Source organism: Narcine bancroftii, chromosome 3, assembly GCF_036971445.1.
Source record: "Narcine bancroftii isolate sNarBan1 chromosome 3, sNarBan1.hap1, whole genome shotgun sequence".
NCBI lineage: Eukaryota > Metazoa > Chordata > Chondrichthyes > Torpediniformes > Narcinidae > Narcine > Narcine bancroftii.
In genome coordinates, this window is record NC_091471.1 from 362014304 (window position 1) to 362034401 (window position 20098).

General features: G+C 40.1%; 1 protein-coding gene across 6 annotated transcripts in view; it reads right to left on the reverse strand.

Moving 5' to 3' along the window:
* The window catches only part of arsg (arylsulfatase G), a 139351-nt gene that overhangs the window by 38422 nt on the left and 80831 nt on the right, over nt 1-20098 (reverse strand). For all 6 annotated transcript variants that reach the window (XM_069930076.1, XM_069930071.1, XM_069930074.1 and 3 more), the window contains 2 exons: nt 5655-5702; nt 2508-2619 (listed from right to left, as the gene is read on the reverse strand). In XM_069930076.1, coding sequence (XP_069786177.1) covers nt 2508-2619; nt 5655-5702 — 160 coding nt within the window. The remainder of the gene's footprint in view (nt 1-2507; nt 2620-5654; nt 5703-20098) is intronic.

Below are 20098 nucleotides of genomic sequence, written 5' to 3' on the forward strand. Positions count from 1 at the left end.
TATCTAATTTCAGATTTCAGGTTATTGTCAGATTTCATATTTATCGTCAGAGTACATACAGCCCTGAGATTCTTTTTCCAGAATTACCACTTATTGGTTATGAAAAAAAAATGCACACATGTAAACAAATAAAGAAATGTAAACAAACTGACCGTGCAGTAGAGAGGAAAAAAAATCAATGAAGTGAAGAAGTAAGAATCCTTGAATGAGTCCCTGATTGAATTTGTTGTTGAGGCGTCTGATGGTGGAGTGGAGGGGGAGCAGCTGTTCCTGCACCTGGTGAGTCTTGTTTGAATCTTGTGGCACCTACAGCTCTTTGCTGATGGTAGGAACAAGACAGGGATTGCGCTAGGTGATATGGATCCTTGACGATTGCTTCTGCTCTCCGACAGCAGCGTTCCCTGTAGATGTTCTCAACGATGGGGAGGGTTTTGTCTGTGATGTGCTGTGCTGAGTGCTGCTCAACTTATATAACCAATTAAAATTTACATCCAATTCCCTGAAATTGGCTGAAACTTCGTAAGCAGTGTGACTCTTCGATTTAAACCAGCCCAAGACCAGCAGCATACCACAGGGATTGGCAAGGGGAACCGTAACAATTTGTTAGATGCACAAACCACTTCAAAGTGAATATTTGATGGAAGATTGGTAAGTTTGAAGGCACAGGATTTATCATTCTGAGTAATTCATCAAAGAAACCAATCCTACTTAATTTATATGACCGTATTAATGCTGTGCTGTATATCTAAAAAAATTTTTTTAAATTATTTGAGGATTCACCTTCCTATTTATTTCAATGTTTTGCTAACATATCTTTGAGAATAGTTCAGGGTCTTTAAAGAAAATGCTAATGAAGGGCGGCAGGGTTAGCATGGTGGTTAGTGCAATGCTATTACGGCGCTGGCGACCCAGTATTGGATCCCGCGCTGTCTGTAAAGACTTTATATGCTCTCCCCGGGTCTGCATGGGTTTCATCCGGGTGCTCTGGTTTCTCCCACCTTCCAAAAATGTATGGGGGTTGTAGGTGAATTGGGCAGCTGAAGGGCCTGTATGTCTAAATTTAAAATGAAAAAAAAAGGATTCAAAGGGTGATATATATAACTTTAATTTGTTAAAAAAAATTGTATTTGATATTAAAAATGTTATGGAATCATACAATACAGAAATAAACCCTTTGTGCCACTGAGTATATACTGACCATTAAACACCTGTTTACATGAATCCACACTAATCCATTTTATTCACCCCATGGTAAAAAGCAAATGAAATATAAGGGTTTCAAATGGTTTTCAAGAAATCATAACAGAACCCTACTGACAAAACTTCAGGATCTAGGCCTCAGCACGTCATTCTGCAAATGGGTTCTTGACTTGCTGTCTAACAGGCCACAATCAGTGAAAATGGGTAACAGCATCTCTTCCTCGATCGCATTCAACAACACTGCTCCTCAAGGATGTGCACTCAGTCCACTCCTACACTCCCTCTATGTAGAGCTCGTTGAAAGAATCAAAGACTTGTTGATCCAAACCAAGGCTTTTATTAGCAAAAGACAGGAGCTCTTCACAGGTGGCCGACCAGTCCGGAATGATCCGACCTGGCTCGGGACACAACCCTTTAAGGCCCAGACAGTAGGCGTGGCTTAGCTCTCAGCCAATCGCTGTAAGCACAGTCTAGATACTGTAACTATATACACTATATACATTGGTGATAGATCTGTACTATCACACTCTACACCCATGACTGTAGAGCTAAATGCTGTACCAACTCCATCCTAAATTTCGCTGATGATACTACAGTAGTCGGCCAGATATCAAACAGCAGCAGATGGAATACAGGAGAGAGATTGACGGTCTAGTGACATGGTGCTATGAAAACAGTCTCTCACATTAATAAGATGGAGATAATTATTGACTTCAGGACAGGGGAAATAAGACCACACCCTCTCCACATCAATGACATTTCTGCCCCCCCCCACCCCCCCCCACCCACGGCTCCACACCATCCATCAACACCCATTTACTCTAATTCTACATTCATTTCATTTTTTTTCTTCCATGTATTCATGAAGTCCCCTAGCTACCAACCCCCACCCCAACTGAGAATACCTCTCAGCTACCTGAGAAAAAAACATTATTATGTATCATACAGATGGAACTTGAACAGCAGAGTTTGCAAAAGGTTCTATCAAGGCTTTTAAGAGGGCACTGGAGTCAATTTATGGTGAGGGAAAATTGTTCAAGGCCACAAATAAAGGGTGAGGGTGTGGAACAAGTGAGTTTCTCCAGTTGGGTGCTGGCACAGGCACAGCAGTTCACTTCACCTCCTTCAATGCTGTAGCTGTTGCATGATTCTAGAATCGAAGAACGGGAACAATTTTCATTTCTAACAACCATGTCAGGTAATGGTTCATGTGCAACAGAACATTCGATTTTAAAAACTGCCAACGACCAATGGTTCACTCCAGATCTGAATTGCTACACAGATTTAGAGATTATCACTAATGTTACCTTTCTGATACAAAATCCCGTGGGCATGGTGGGCTTGGAGGAATATTGTAGCCAGGATCATCTGTACAACCCATGTCATTACTGTATGGGATTCCAAAATAGTAATCAAAGCCTGTAATAAACCAAAACAATAGAGAACAATGTTAAAAAAGTAAAATCACAATGCTGGACAAAATCAGCAGGTCACATAGTGTACTTCGTATAGCAAATATATATTTGCTCTATAAAATATGCTGTGTGACCTGCTGAGATTTTCCAGCATTGTATTTTACGACATCACTGTGCCTGCAGACTTTTGTGTGTTCTCTCTGAGAACAATGTTAACCATGGCTACGTCTGTCAAGAATATTTTTTGCTAACACCACTTTTAGATTTACATTGAAAGGCTGGTGAAGACAGCATATGAATCAAGTGGATTCTTCGATTTCCATATTTGACCGAGTTTGCTTTTGGGGTGCAGTTCAGTTCTTTTTTTTAATGATGAAACTCCACTACTTTATACCTTAGAATTAACTGCTGATGAGATCGTTGCTCACAGAAAGATTAGCAGTTGGAAACTGGAACAGAAAGAAAGACCAAGAAGATGATGGTTTACCAGAACCGTCAGTACTGGCTGCCCATCTCCTGCTTCTGTATTATCCATAAACTAATGATGTTCCAAACAGTTGATTTTGGCAATCCTAAAGTTTAGGCGATGCCGCTTACTGTTTTATTCTTGTTTTTCAGCCTCATAATGGCTTCTTGGACTTTTACTGGCACACCTCTGGTCTTCATGTTGAAAAATGGCAACTACAGACTCCAAAGTTGTTCAAAATCTCCGAAGCAAGACTAGCTCTCTTCTACCTGCACCAATGAAGCAATTAAACATATTGGAGTCTTCGCAAACACCTGTGAAGCCAAATGTTCCAAACATCATGGGGCCTGAACTGAGGGGACTATGTATAGAAAGTGCTGTAATTTCTACATGGTCAAACCAAATGTATACAAATAACCTTGAATAAAATCTGAAATGTACACTTTAATTACATGTGAATTGTTTGAATACAAATTTTTAAAACCATGGAGAGCAGGGGAAAATTTTTAAAAGAGTGTCTTTGTCCAAAAGATTATGAGGGGGACTGTACTTCCTCCTTTTCTACTCTGCTGTTTACATCCCCTCATTAGACCTATCAAATCTAATTTTCCATTCATAAAATATTTGCTCTCTTTCTTGTCATGTTATGATGTTCTATGAGATCTATTGCCATAGCTTTAATGATGGATTCCAGTAAATCTGTTAGCAGTTGTCAGTCAAACTGGTCTATAATTTTTTAAAAACATTTTTGTTGTACTACTTTGTGTAATGATGTTAAATTCATAATTGCTCGGCTTGCTGGGACTATTCCAGAATCAAAGGAATTTTGTAAGTTCATCAGAAATGCATTCACAACATCAACAGCTATCTCTAAAGAATGCAAGATTACAAAATATCAGGTCTGGAGGATATTTGAATCCTGCTAATATCTCGAGTTACTTCATTTTGTGAATATTAGTTATTTAAATTGCTCATTGAATCTAGAACATCAGTTCCTCTGCACATGTACTGAGTATTTTTCAGTGAACACAGAGACAAAATACATCTTTAAAGCTATAGCCTTCTTTTTGTTTCCAGTTTCTTTCTCATTTCTCAAAGTGACCCATTTTAATTTTAGCTGCTTTTTTTTTCCACATTATTACAATGTGCTTAGAATCCTTTTTATTATTTCTTGCTAGATTGATAAGAAGATTGTAAAGGACAAATACAAGACTGTGCTTGTTGAGAATCATGTTCCTGTGTGATTTATCACCTTTCAAACCTCCTCCCATGTGGGGACTACATCCCAATCTCTATACCACCTGAAAAACAGTGGTGGTTATTTTTAGGGGTGGATAATCGCACTTCCCAAATTTAGCAATTTCCCACTTTTTTTAAATATGAGGTGCAATAAAGCATCTGGGAAGAAGATGAAGGTTGTATCAAGATAGCAGGAAAATTGTGACAGATAATTTCTGAGAAATATTCACATTGCTTCTCTGCCCCAGTTTCATTTTTATTTGCTTAATTGCTTCTACATCCAGCCAAAGTCTGAAGTTTACTTAAGGTAAATCCACGGGCTAATTTCACCCTTGTTCATTATCATCAATTTGGGAAAGCAATTGATAATATTAGGGTGACAATTTTTTAAATGTCATTTTCAATACTTGGGCGGTATAGTTAGCGTAGCTGTTAGCGCGACGCTGTTAAAGCACCAGCAACCCAGGTTTGAATTCAGCGCTGTCTGGAAGGAGCTTGTAGATTCTCCCTGTGTCTGCAGGGGTTTCCTCCCACCCTTCAAATATGTACGGGGGGTTGTAGGTTAATTAGTGTATTTGGAGGCAGGGGGCTCATGGGCCGGAAGGGCCTGTTACCGTACGTCTAAATTTAACAAGAACAGGGCTATTTTGGCATCATGCAACATTTGCTGGCTTTTCTGTTGACCTCATTGGAAAATTAATTGAAAAATAATTTTCTGGCTGCTTGCCAGAACTCATTGGCTTGTTGCCCGAATACATCCATTAATTATAAATTTCCTCCGCTCACTGTTGCTTTCTCATTAGTGACCATGGCTCACCTTAGCACAGAAAAGGTGAATATGCCAATTGAATATCCATATTTTAAATTCTTTAAAATTTAAAGCTAATCGTTTTAATGCATGCACTGTCACTTATAACTTCATCAATTCATCTCTCAGTTGTCTCTCTGTGATCCATGCAAGTTGGCACCTAAGTATATTAGATTAGTGACTAACTAACAGGCACTATGTTGGCTAAAGTGTTTGCATAATCTCATTATTTTTCCACATCCTCTTTCCAACTGGAAAAGCTGAGTTCAGTGATGTGTAATGTACAGTAGTGATTGTCAGTTTCATTTGAGACGAGACCAGCAAAATAACAATTTTCAGTTCAAACATTAGTTTATGAGGAATTCTCTATAAGATTATTTCGTTAATTATCTCAAATGGTCACTAATGGGAATCATCACAGGAAATGAATTCTGTTCTTTGAATTTATTAAAATTTATATAGTGGAGTTATGTCAAATAATCTTGAAAGCTAAGCTTTGAACAATTTCTGACAGCAATAATCTTACCACGAAAGTTCGGGTGATAAGGACCGTGATGTCCAAGGTGCCATTTACCTGAATAAAAGAAATAAGTCTATTTTAAGTTTCTTTTGTCAAAATAATCTCATAACATCAATGATAAACATTGTTATATAAATTAGAAAAAAGGTTTAATTGGCGCAGGAGACTAGAGGCAGAGAACACCATCCTGCTGAGAAGACTGGGAGAAGACCTTATGGTGTAGAAAAACACAGTAGGGGACCGGCGAGGAGCTCAGCAATCAAAGGATGCACCTGTGGGCCACTGGAGACAGGCTTGTGGAAACCAGGTATCGAGCGTGAATGTCAAGCAGCGGTCCTGAGGGGCCTCGGGCATTCATAGTTTTAATTCAAAATCAGGGGCTGAGAAGGTGACATGAATGCTGGATCTCAGGTTCAATGATAGGAGGCTGTGTATCTAAGGTTCCTCTGTTCATCCACACTCTGAATTAACCCTATACTCAGCCTTCTCGTTTGTCCTTCCAAAATGCATCACCTCACACTTATCCTGATTGAAATCCATCTGCCACTTCTCTGCCCAATTCTGCATCCTGTCTTTATCCTCTTGTAACTTTTGACAAACTTCAGCTCCATCCACAATTCCGCCAATCTTCATATCATATGCAAACTTACTGGCCCATCCTTCTGCCTCTTCATCCAGGTCATTTATTAAAAATCACAATGAGCAAGGGTCCCAGAACAGATCCTTGCAGTACTCCACTAGACACTGACCTCCAGGCAGAATACTTTCCTTCCACCACTACTCTCTGCTTTCTTCTTGAAGGGAATTTTTTTACCCATACAGCCAAAGTTCCATGGATCCTATACCTCACGACTTTCTGAACGAGTCTCTCATGGGGAGGGACCTTGTCAAATACTTCGTCAAATGCCTTGCTAAAATCCATGTCGACTACATAATAACGATAACAAAGGTAGGATGAAGATTAGGGTAAAAGGTAGAAAAGAGAATATAGGTGAGGGTCATTCTCTGAAATGCATATATTTTAATGCAAGAAGCATAGTGAACAAGGTAGATGAGCTTAGAGCATGGACAGATACTTGGGGTCATGATATTGTGAATTAGTGAGACCTGGCTACAGGAAGGGCAGGACTGGCAACAATATTCCAGGATACATTTGTTTTAGATGTGATAGAGCAGGGGGTAAAAAAGGGGGAGGAGTTGCTCTGCTTGTTAAGGAGGACATTACTGCCGTGAGGTGGCAGGATGGTCTGGAGAGATCGTCCAGTGAGGCTGTTTGGGTGGAATTGAGGGGTGAAGGAGGCTAATAGGGGTGTATTACAGACCACTAAATGGGCCAAGAATATTAGAGGAACAAATTTGTAGGGAGATAACATATATGTGTGAGAATCTTAAGGTAGTGATTAAGGGAGATTTTAACTTCCCTCACATTGATTGGGATACCCATACAGTTAGAGGGCTGGATGGGCTAGAGTACGTTAAATGTGTTCAAGATTGTTTTCTAAATCAATTAGTAGAAGAACCGACTCGGGATGGTGTAATACTATATCTCCTGTTAGGGAATGAGCTAGGTCAGGTATCGGACATTAATGTTGGAGAACAAATTGGGCCTAGTGATCATAACTCTGTTAGTTTTCGGGTAATTTTATGGAAGAGCAAGGAGGGGCCTAAAGTTGAGGTTCTGGATTGGAGAAGAGCAAATTTCGAAGGAATAAGAAGGGATTTGGGGAGTATTGAGTGGGACAGGATATTTTCAGGTAAGGATGTAAATGAAAAATGGAGGATATTCAAAAAATAAATTTTGCGGGTACAGAGTAGATATGTCCCAGTGAGGATCAAAGGAAAGACTGGAAGTCATACGAAGGCTTGATTTTCGAGGAATATTGGAAATTTGGTTAGGAGAAAAAGGGAGGTGTACAAGAGGTATAAAGAGCAGGAAGTTGAGAGTTTGAAGGAGAACTACAAGAAGTGTAGAAGGAATCTTAAGAAAGAAATTAGAAAGGCCAAAAAAAAGTCACGAAGAGGCTTTGGCAGACAGAGTAAAAATATATCCAAAGGGTTTCTATAGGTACATTAAAAGTAAAAGATAAGTGAGGGATAAAATTGGACCCCTTGTAGGCTGAGTGAGAAGTCAGAGGAAATGGGGGAAATTTTGAATTATTTCTTTGCCTCGGTATTCACTAGGGAAAAAAATATTAAACCAGTTGAAGTAAAGAAAAATAGTGGGGAGGTCATGAAGCATATAAGGATAACCGAGGAGGTAGTGATGGCTGTGTTGAAAAAGATAAAGGTGGATAAATCTCCGGGACCGGACAAAATATTCCCAAGGACACTCAGGGAGGCTTGTGGACAGATAGTGGGGCCATTAACAGAGATATTTAGGATGTCACTGGTCACGGGGGTAATGCCAAAGGATTGGAGGGTGGCGCATGTGGTTCCGCTGTTTAAGAAAGGGTCCAAATGTAAACCTGGGAATTATAGGCCCGTGAGTCTGAGGTCTGTGGTGGGTAAGTTGATGGAAAGTGTTCTGAGGGATGGTATTTACAAATATTTGGAGGTACAGGGATTGATAGGGAGTAATCAGCATGGTTTTGTCAGGGGTAGATCAAGCTTGACAAACCTGATTGAGTTTTTCAAGGGGGTTACAAAAAAGGTTGATGAAGAGAAAGCTGTGGATGTTGTCAATTTAGACTTTAGTAAAGCTTTTGACCTCCCCACAGGAGGTTAGGAAAAAAGGTGGAGGCATTAGGTATAAATAAGGAGTGAAATGGATTCAGCAATGGTTGGATGGGAGGTGTCAGAGAGTAGTGGTAGAAAATTGTTTGTCCAATTGGAGGCCGGTGACTAGTGGAGTTCCTCAGGGATCAGTCCTGGGTCCACTATTGTTTGTTATATATATTAACGATCTGGAAGTAGGGGTGGAGAATTGGATAAGCAAGTTTGCGGATGATACAAAGATTGGTGGTGTTGTGGACAGTGAGGAAGATTACCATAGATTAAAAGGTGATTTAGGAAGGCTGGAGGTGTGGGCTGAGAAATGGCTGATGGAATTTAATACAGATAAGTGTGAGGTGTTACATTTTGGAAAGGCAAATCTAAATAGGTCATATGCATTACATGGTTGGCTATTGAGATGTGCAGAGCAACAAAGGGATTTAGGAGTGATGGTAAATAGTACCCTCAAGGATGATACTCAGGTAGATGGTGTGGTGAAGAAGGCATTTGGAACGTTGGCCTTCATAAATCGGAGTATTGAATTCAAGAGTAGGGAGGTTATGATGAAATTGTACAAGGCATTGGTGAGGCCAAATTTGGAGTACTGTGTACAGTTTTGGTCACCAAATTATAGGAAAGATATAAACAAAATAGAGAGAGTGCAGAGAAGGTTCACGGGAATGTTGACAGGATTTCAAGGTTTGAGTTACAGGGAAAGGTTGTGCAGACTAGGGCTTTTTTCTCTGGAGCGTAGAAGATTGAGGGGGGACTTGAACTTGATAGAGGTGTTTAAGACTTTAAAAGGGACAGACAGAGTAAATGTGGATAGGCTTTTTCAATTAAGAGTGGGGGAGATTCAAACTAGAAGGCATGGTTTAAGATTGAAGGGGGAAAATTATAAGGGGAACATGAGGGGAAATTTCTTTACGCAAAGGGTGGTGGGGATGTGGAATGAGCTTCCGGCAGACGTGGTTGAGGCGGGATCATTGGTTACATTTAAGGAAAGACTGGATAGTTACATGGATAGGAGAGGACTGGAGGGTTATGGACCGGGTGCTGGTCAGTGGGACTAGGAGGGTGGGAATTTGTTATGGCATGGACTAGTAGGGCCGAACTGGCCTGTTCTGTGCTGTAAGTGGTTATATGGTTATATCTACCACCTTATTCTCATCAATTCCTTTTGTTACCTCCTCAAAGAACTCAATGTGGCTCATGAGGCATGACCTTCCCTTCAGAAAGCTATGCTGACTTTCCTTGAGTAGATGGTACTTCTCCAAATGCTCATTGGTCCTAACCTTAAGAATCCTCTCCAATAGTTTGCACACCACGTGATGTAACACTCACCAGCCTATAAATCCCAGGATTCAGTTACCATTTTTAATCATGGGGACTACATTTGCCATTCTCCAATCCTCCACCACCTCCCCTGCAGTCAAAGAGGATTCAAAGATCATAGCTACTGCTCCAGCTGTCTATACCCTCATTTCCCACAGCAACCTGGGGCATATGGCGTCTGGCTCTGGGGACTTATCAGACTCGATGCTTTTAAGAAGATCCAACACTTCCTTAATCTCCACATTGCCCAGCACATAAGCCTGTTCTATTCCGACCTCACTCTGATAAAGGTCATTTTCTCTTGTGAATACTGAAACAAAGTATTCATTTAGGAACTCCTCAACCTCCTTCGCCTCCAGGCACATTGCTTCCTTTATCCTTCGCAGCCCCACCTTCATTCCCATCATCCTTCCGTTCTTCACATATGCATAGAACACCTTGGGGTCCTCCTTAATCCTACATACCAAGGCCTTCTCATGCCCCCTTTGAACTCTCCTGTCCTTTCCTAAGCTCCTTCCTGGCTACCATATACTTCTCATGAGCCCTTCCTGTTTCCTGCTCCTAATCTAATGTATGCTTCCTTCTTCTTTTTGACCAGCTGCCTCACCTGCTTCATCAATCATAGTTCCTTTTACTACTATCTTTTCTCTGTCCCAGTGGGACAAACCTATTCTGAATCCAACTCAAGTAGTCCCTAAACTTTCTCCTCATTAGTTCCGCACTTTCACCCTTGAACATCTGTTTCCAATTTACTCTCACTAATTCCTGCTTCATCCAATCATAATTAGCCCTTCCTCAATTAAACACTTCCCTATTTTGTCTGCTTTAATCCTTATCCATAGCTATGCTAAAGCTCAGGGAGTTGTGGTCGCTCATGCCAAAATGCTCCCCCACCGAGAGGTCCACTACCTGACCAGAATTAGATCCAGCATGGCCTCTCCTCTCATCAGTTGGTCCACATACTGTCAGGAATCCTTCTTGAAAACACCTGATAAATTCATCCCCATCTATCCCTCTTGCATTCATGAAGGCCCAGTCAATTTCACCCATAATGACAACCCTGTATTTCCTGCACCATTTCAAAATCAATTTTACTACAATCATTCTATCTGAAGACTTTGGTGTTTCACTACCAGCATTACTGATAACTTTGAATCTGATTTTGAAATAATTCAGCCAATAATTAGACGCTAGATTGGAAGGAAGATTAGAGAGTGTGTGATAAATGTGTGGCTTGAGAAATTCTATCTGAAGTGCATCACCATGTGTGCCATGCAACAGAATTTGTTGGAATCCGGTTCTGAATGTAGCTGGGTACCTCCAAAAAAATTTACCAAAATACTTATTGACTCTCTAGGTGCATTACTCACAGATACATGGAAGTGCAGTGATGTCCAACCCCACTTTAGTTACAGGAGACTGCAGATGTTGGAATTTGAAGTAATCCGCTGGAGGAAATCAACGGGCTAAGCAGTTTATTCCTAGTCTTTGTCAGAATCAACAGTTTCTGTTTAAAACTTCAACCATTCTTTTTCTTCCTTTGAAGCTGCTTGACCCATTGAGTTCCTCCAGCAGGTCATGGTTAGCACCACTTCTGTTTGAAAGTAACTTATCCACTCATTGCAATCAGACATCGCAGGCCACTCATATAGAAGCAAGCCTCCCAACAAATTCAAGGCCTGCTTCATAATACATAAAGATTATTGGCTTGTCCAGGTCAGCATGGAATAAAACAGAAAAAGCTGGAGAAATGTAAAGGTCAGGAATTTGAATTCCAATATTGATTTTCAATTGTAGTGCATGTAGTTTGGAACTTGTCACAGCCTGTAGATCAGTCCCTTTAAGCTCATCTAGCATACACCAAAGGAAAGAAAGAAAGTCTTGCTGCCAAGATGGTGTGACTGTGTGACAGAGAAGAGATTACTCAAATTAGCGTCCTTTTCTGTATTTAGAAGATTACAGGGGGATATTGGTCAAAGCTATAATTAAATGAACCAGTATTATGAGTTAAACTGGGCATTGCAAAAGTTAAGAAAAAGGAACCTTGATATATAACCGGGTTGTCAGAGGACAAATTTAACACATTACAAAGTGAATCTGATGCTATCTCATTTTATCCCCAGCAGATATAAAGGCTGAAAATGAAAAATTGCCATAAGCAGATTGAGCCGATACTTTCTTGAGTTTATTAGATCCAAAACGACATGACAAGGTATGTTGTATCAAAGTTGCACTGTAGTAGGACTGGGTAGAATCAACATGACCATCTGACCCACAGAGCAGATAAGGGCAAACCAGTTGATGAGCAGTATTTAAGCTTTCAGAAGTTCATGGATAAGGTGGACAAGAAATGATTAAACAAAGTTAGAATTTATGGAAATCGGGCTCAAAAGTTGGTAAAGAGTGAGGTTTGATTAATAGCCATGAATAAACAGGTCAATTTTGGGTTGGGAGACTATACTCATGCATTCTGCAAGGTTTTGTCCTGGGCTATCAGCTGGTCATGGTCCATATCAATGATTTGTAGAAAGGGTTCAAGTATTTTTTAAGAAGGAAAATATTGAAAGATAATGGGTTTCAGGAGGGATCTGAATATACTGGAACATGAACCAAGCAGGTTTATCATGCAATTGGGAAGCAGTAACTGTGTGGAGGGATTTAAGTACAAGTATACCCTGATGAGATCTTGCATGGAATACTGTATACATGTCTAGTCTCTCTACTCAAGGAAGTATATACATCTGGCACCAGGAAAACTGATGAGATCTTGCATGGAATACTGTATACATGTCTAGTCTCTCTACTCAAGGAAGTATATACATCTGGCACCAGGAAAACTGATGAGATCTTGCATGGAATACTGTATGCATGTCTAGTTTCTCTACTCAAGGAAGTATATACATCTGACAGCAGGAAAACTGATGAGATCTTGCATGGAATACTGTATACATGTCTAGTCTCTCTACTCAAGGAAGTATATCCATCTGACAGCAGGAAAACTGATGAGATCTTGCATGGAATACTGTATACATGTCTAGTCTCTCTACTCAAGGAAGTATATACATCTGACAGCAGGAAAACTGAATTTTTCCATACAGGGTAAGCAAATTGAGCCTATACTTTCATGAGTTCATTAGAATGGGACGTGATCTCATTAAAAGTTATAAAATTCTTGCAGGAGAGGTGAAGGAGAAGATGCTTTCTGGCAGAGTGCTCAGTTCACAGTCTCAGAATAATGGATTGGCCTTCTGGATAGATATCCAGATGATAATTGTCATTCTCTATGCAAGAAAGCTATGGAGATTTGTGCTTATCCAAGGTAGCAATGAGTAGATTTTCAGATACTAACTGAATCAAAGGATGTTGGATTAGTACACAATGGTACTGAGGGTAAAAGTAAAATATAACAACCATTGAATGGCCAAACAGGAATGAGAGGATCAAATGGCCGACTTCAACTTCTACGTTTTATGTTATGAAACAATTTCTGCTGTGTGTAGTTTTGCATTAGTGGGTATAGACTAATGATTAGAGCCATGTCTTTTATGAGCAAAATCAGGAATGACTTTTAGTGAAGGCTTGGAATTCTTATCTCCAAATGGCCACGGAAAAATGCTCAACCATTAAAGTTAAAGTCAAGAGTGACAGATTTTTTTTGTTAGCCAAAGGTACTAATGGATGCATGGCTAAGACCCAGTCACAGAGGTCAGCCAAGATATCACTATTGGTGAAACAGATTCAATTTGCTGAACAGGCAATTTCCATTCTTTGTTCTCATGTGAACAACAGCCATTAATTAACACAGAGGAACTGAATAATTGTGATATTTTGTTAGCCATAATGACTCCCCACAACCACCCATCCCCTCTCCCCACCAGCTGAGGTTGTGACTAATTATTTGCAACTACAACTACAGACGAAAAACTTAAGCTTTCTGATGTGTTGTAACATGCCATTACAGCTTATTATTCTAAAATTGTTGATACTAATCTCAAGAGACATAAAGAGTTCTTTGAATTGCATATTGACAGAAAAGTTGATTGGGTTTTTGAATGCTTTATTCAAGTTTTAGTGGAAGGATTAATTTCTGAGACATAATTGAAAATATCAGAACCAATTAAAATAAAAATTTCTCCCTTCCTATGGCTTAACATGTAAATTAATACAGGATGAACATTAAACTTGTTAGAAAGGATTTTAATCCATCCAGTTATGTGGCAAGTGAATTAAAGTAATTAAATACTTTAAAAAAATAAAGGCATGATTTTTCTCTGTATTTGTACCACACGTCCAATTCTCAGTGTTTACTCTTGAAATTCATCAGTGTTTTTTTTACATCATCCTTATTCTGGCACAATTAGAGTAGCTGCTTGTGAAACGCTGACACATCACTAGCAACGTGGGTTCTAATCCAGTGTTGTCAGTAAAGAGTTTGTAGGTTTTCCCTGTGTCTGCATGGGTTTCGGTTTCATCCCGCCCTTCAAAACATATGGGAATTGTAAGTTAATTGGGGCGTAATTGGCGTTGTGGGCTGAAAGGGCCTGTTACTGTGCTGTATGTCTACATTTAAAATTTCAGTGATTTTCGTTTTTTGTTTCATTCAACAGGGGCTTTAATTTATATGGCCTTCACACATATTTAAAAAAAAATCTCTCAAAGTATTTTGCAAGGCAAATGAAGCACTTAAGCAGAATACTGAAGGCCTGTACTTCAGAACTAACCAAGATATCTTTGAACAGTTACTAAACTGGCATCTGCCTGACAATGTGGAAAAGAGTAGAGAAACATCCTCTCCAGGTTAAATCCAATCTAGGCAACTATTGTCAATCAGCATCAAAGGAGATGGAAAGCATCATGCACCACTTATTCACTAATATCCTACTAACTGACACGCAGCTTGGATTTCTCCAAGGCCATTTACCTCCAGACCTCAGTGCAGCCTTGATTCAAATATGGACTAAAAGAGTTTAACGACAGACTATCCAGGCAGTATTTGATTAAGAGTGGCATAAAGAAGCTCGAGCAAAACTGGTCAGTGGGAAAACCTTCCAATGGTTGAAGTTATACTTGTCACAAAGGAAGATATTTATGGTTGTTAGATATCTATGTCCCACAACATCAATGGTAGTTTTTTTTAGCCCAACCATCTTCAGCAATTTTGTCAATTAATTTCCTACCATTGTAAGGTCAGATGTTGGGCTGATCGCTAACAACTGAACAAAGTTAAATCCCATTTATAACTCCCCAGCAAAGGATGGAACATGACAACCCCTCAACAACATTCAAGTTCCTGTTGATAAATGGTAACTAACAGTCTCACCACAAAGGCACCAAGAAATTATCATCTCCAAAAAAAGCCTAGCTGCTTGTCCTTGCTATTCAATGGCATTGGAATTGATAACAGCTGCACCATTAATATCCTGGTCCTCAATAATAATTAATTGACTAAAGCACAACAAGACCAGTCACAAATATACTGAAGCAGGGCAGATACCGTGTATCCTTCAGTGAGCGACTCACCTGCTGTCATTGATATCATTCCACAACCTATTTCTACAAGCTGGGAGAGAAATGGAATACTCTCCACTCATCTTGATGAACTTAACTCCAACAGTTCTCATTACCCGTGGTGGTAATGGTGTCAATAGAAATGAATGTAACAATATATGATGGTGGAAATGTATGGATATAAAACTAAGGGTGGGAAGAGATTTTTGAATGGTTTTCCCTTTGTAAATAATGTATTTTTAATTTTAAAAAAAGAATTTAGACATATAACGTGGTAACAGGCCTCTTTTGGCCCTCGAGGCCATGCCGCCCAATTACACCCAATCAACCTACAACCCCAATACGCTTTGAATGATCAGAGGGAACCAGAGTAAACCTACACAGACACGGGGTAGAACATACAAACTCCTTACAGACAGCATCAGATTCAAACCCCGGTCGCTGGCGCTGTAACAGCATTGGACTAACTGCTATGCTAAATGTCCCACATAAATGGCAGCTGTGGAATTTCAAAGATAAGGTAAAAAGATAAACTTCTTGCCATTTATTGAAGATGAAGAGGTGATAGAAAAATGTCAATGAAAGATCAAATTCCGATATTGCAACAAAAAATAAATTAATATGAGTGGCACAGTTGGCATAGCGGTTAGCGCAACGCCTTTACAGCACCAGTGATTGGGTCTGGACCGGGTTTCGAATCCTGGGCTGTCTGTAAGGAGTTTGTACATTCTCCCTGTGTCTGCGTGGATTTTCTCAGGAGATCTTGGTTTTCTCACACCTTTCAAAATGCTCCAGTAGGTTAATGGGGTACGAATTGGGTGGCACAGACCCAAATGGTCCAAAATATACTTCAAAATATTGTCAAATAATACCATCAAGCTACAGATAAAAGTATGAAGTTTAACTTCGCAAAATTTAAAAAATTTTGGAGATGTAGATGTTGGTTTACCATTAGTTTAGCTAACACTCCATTTCTGGAAAAAATGTTTTCTGTTGTGCAAATATTATATTTCTTGTGTCCATTGCCTGTTGCATAAAGATGTCCTCTACTGTGCAAATCAGTGTGTCATTGTTTAAGTAAAATTACTGTTGTTATTTGTTGTGCAATGATGCTATTTGGCATTTACTAACAAAATTTGATTGCCAGAAACATTTACTCTGAGCATCAAGACAATTTTGAGATTTCAGGTCATGAAGGGAAAGCTGTGGATGTTGTCTATTTGGACTTTAGTAAAGCTTTTGACAAAGTTCCCCACAGGAGGTTAGGAAAAAAGATGGAGGCATTAGGTATAAATAAAGAGGTAGTGAACTGGATTCAGCAGTGGTTGGATGGGAGGTGTCAGAGAGTAGTGGTAGAAAATTGTTTGTCCAATTGGAGGCCGGTGACTAGTGGAGTTCCTCAGGGTTCGGTCCTGGGTCCACTATTATTTGTTATATATATTAACGATCTGGATGTAGGGGTGGAGAATTGGATAAGCAAGTTTGCGGATGACACAAAGATTGGTGGTGTTGTGGACAGTGAGGTAGATTACCGTAGATTAAAAGGTGATTTAGGAAGGCTGGAGGTATGGGCTGAGAAATGGCTGATGGAATTTAATACAGATAAATGTGAGGTGCTACATTTTGGAAAGGCAAATTTAAATAGGTCATATACATTGAATGGTAGACAATTGAGGAGTGAAGAGCAACAAAGGGATTTAGGAGTTATGGTAAATAGTACCCTCAAGGCTGATACTCAGGTAGATGGTGTGGTGAAGAAGGCATTTGGAATGTTGGCCTTCATAAATCGGAGTATTGAATTCAAGAGTAGGGAGGTTATGATGAAATTGTACAAGGCATTGGTGAGGCCAAATTTGGGGTACTGTGTACAGTTTAGGTCACCAAATTATAGGAAATATATAAACAAAATAGAGAGAGTGCAGAGAAGGTTCACGAGAATGTTGACAGGATTTCAAGGTTTGAGTTACAGAGAAAGGTTGAGCAGCCTGGGGCATTTTTCTCTGGAGCATAGAAGATTGAGAGGGGACTTGATAGAGGTGTTTAAGATTTTAAAAGGGACAGACAGAGTAAATGTGGATAGACTTTTTCAATTAAGAAAGGGGGAGATTCAAACTAGAGGACATGGTTTAAGATTGAAGGGGGAAAATTATAAGGGGAATATGAGGGGAAATTTCTTTACGGAGAGGGTGGTGGGGATGTGGAATGAGTTTCCGGCAGACGTGGTCGAGGCGGGATCATTGGTTACATTTAAGGAAAGACTGGATAGTTACATGGATAGGAGGGGACTAGAAGGGTATGGACCGGGTGCTGGTCAGTGGGACTAGGAGGGTGGGGATTTGCTACGGCATGGACTAGTAGGGCCGAACTGGCCTGTTCTGTGCTGTAAGTGGTTATATGGTTATGGTTACATCAGTTTGGAGGTTTGCCCTCTGACAAACAACTGATCTGGATGTGGGTTGAGGCTGACCTCAGATTCATTGCGGAATACCATTGGCAACAGTTGATTAATCATTGCTGGACATGAATAAGTCTCGTTGGCAAAAAATCCTGGAAGCAATTGAATAATATTGGAGCAAGGGTGTGAAATACAGGCCAAAAATCTTTCATACTGGTGAAAGATGCACTTAGGTTTGAAGACTTTGATAGGGCATCTGCATCTGCATCTGCATCTACATCTAAATGCTCATTCTTTGAACATGAATATAATCAGCACCTCAAAGAAATGGAATCATCCATTACTATCTAGAAAAAAATGCAATAATATAGAATTTGCAAGTCTACTTCAAATGAAGCATAGTGTCTCCTGACATTCTGTAAAGAAATGTGCCCAGAGAATTTTATCTTTGTGTATTCACTGAGAATTTAACTTTTACGCCTTGTTTAGGTCCAATCACCAAACTGAATGCATTATTTACAGAATTGACATTAAATTTCACTTAAGAACCAATTAGTTTTTTTTTAATGACTAGGGATCAATAACCCACATTCATAAACCTTAAAATATATCCTAAATAAATTTCTTTTGAATCACAACTACACCATCACATTTCCGGAGGGTGGGTGGCTGGGGCATCTGGATCTCTGGTGGGGGGGGGGGGGGAGGAGGGCTGTTTCCAAAAATAGAGGGGTTGTATTTTACATGTGATATATGGAAAATATCAGATTTTTGAGCCAAAAATAGAGGATCGACTTTTACAAGTCTTCAGTTATTACACGCGTATATAGTATCAATGAGATAGACAACAGACTCGCCAAGGCAAATAGCGCCTTTGGAAGACTACACAAAAGAGTCTGGAAAAACAACCAACTGAAAAACCTCACAAAGATAAGCGTATACAGAGCCGTTGTCATACCCACACTCCTGTTCGGCTCCGAATCATGGGTCCTCTACCGGCACCACCTACGGCTCCTAGAACGCTTCCACCAGCGTTGTCTCCGCTCCATCCTCAACATCCATTGGAGCGCTTACACCCCTAACATCGAAGTACTCGAGATGGCAGAGGTCGACAGCATCGAGTCCACGCTGCTGAAGATCCAGCTGCGCTGGATGGGTCACGTCTCCAGAATGGAAGACCATCGCCTTCCCAAGATCGTGTTATATGGCGAGCTCTCCACTGGCCACCGTGACAGAGGTGCACCAAAGAAAAGGTACAAGGACTGCCTAAAGAAATCTCTTGGTGCCTGCCACATTGACCACCGCCAGTGGGCTGATAACGCCTCAAACCGCGCATCTTGGCGCCTCACAGTTTGGCGGGCAGCAACCTCCTTTGAAGAAGACCGCAGAGCCCACCTCACTGACAAAAGGCAAAGGAGGAAAAACCCAACACCCAACCCCAACCAACCAATTTTCCCTTGCAACCGCTGCAATCGTGTCTGCCTGTCCCGCATTGGACTTGTCAGCCACAAACGAGCCTGCAGCTGACGTGGACTTTTTACCCCCTCCATAAATCTTCGTCCGCGAAGCCAAGCCAAAGAAGATATAGTATCACTTTACACTGAAGCAAGTTGGGATTATCTGCTTGTGAGAATGTTGTTTGGGGGAACATTTAACCTAAAATGTATTACCTTGCAATCAAAAACATTTTTACAATATTTTGCTCACTTACCAGAATTATCAGAATAAACTTTCCAGATATACCATGTTCATAATCAGCTAATACAGTTGTTGATGCTCATGACAGGTGTCAGGACTTAGTGAAAATGAATCAGCTTTAGCAAAAAAAAGCATTAGAAGCTATTAACTTGGCAGCATGACATTGTGTTGTTTATTGGTCTGTACTTTAAACAGCCTGATATTTTTTCACTTTGTGTTACAATTCATACCATACTCCTTAAATACTCTGCAGGTAAACAAAATGAAACATTATGATCCAATCCAAATGGTTATAAAACAAATCTCTGGACATTTTGCACATTATGAAGACAACACTACCTGCATTTGCATAGACCAGAGTCACAGCAGTCAAATGTAACCACAATGAAAGATTATGGTATTGAAATTACTCAGGGCTCTCAAAATATCAAAGAATGAGACAACTCTGGACATAACTAGGAATCTCCACCTCTTCCTCCTCATCTTATCGTCACCGTTAACTCACGCATCAGTCCTCCTTTCAAGCCAGAACTAATTTGCAATACGTTGCAGTTTGCCATCTGCTGATACATCAGCAGGACCACTGATGAATTCTACATTAAAACAAAACAAGTTTATTATTTTTTCCCTCTTAGAGAGAGGGCAGCAGGTGGAGCGCACATGCAGCTTCCCTAGGATTCCCCACGATTTTCCATGGTACAAGCCTGCATGTGAAGTTACAGTTGTCTCACATGAATTCGAAGATGCTCCAAAACTGGCATTGACTCAATTCCTGCAACATACATCTGGCCAGTAATATTAA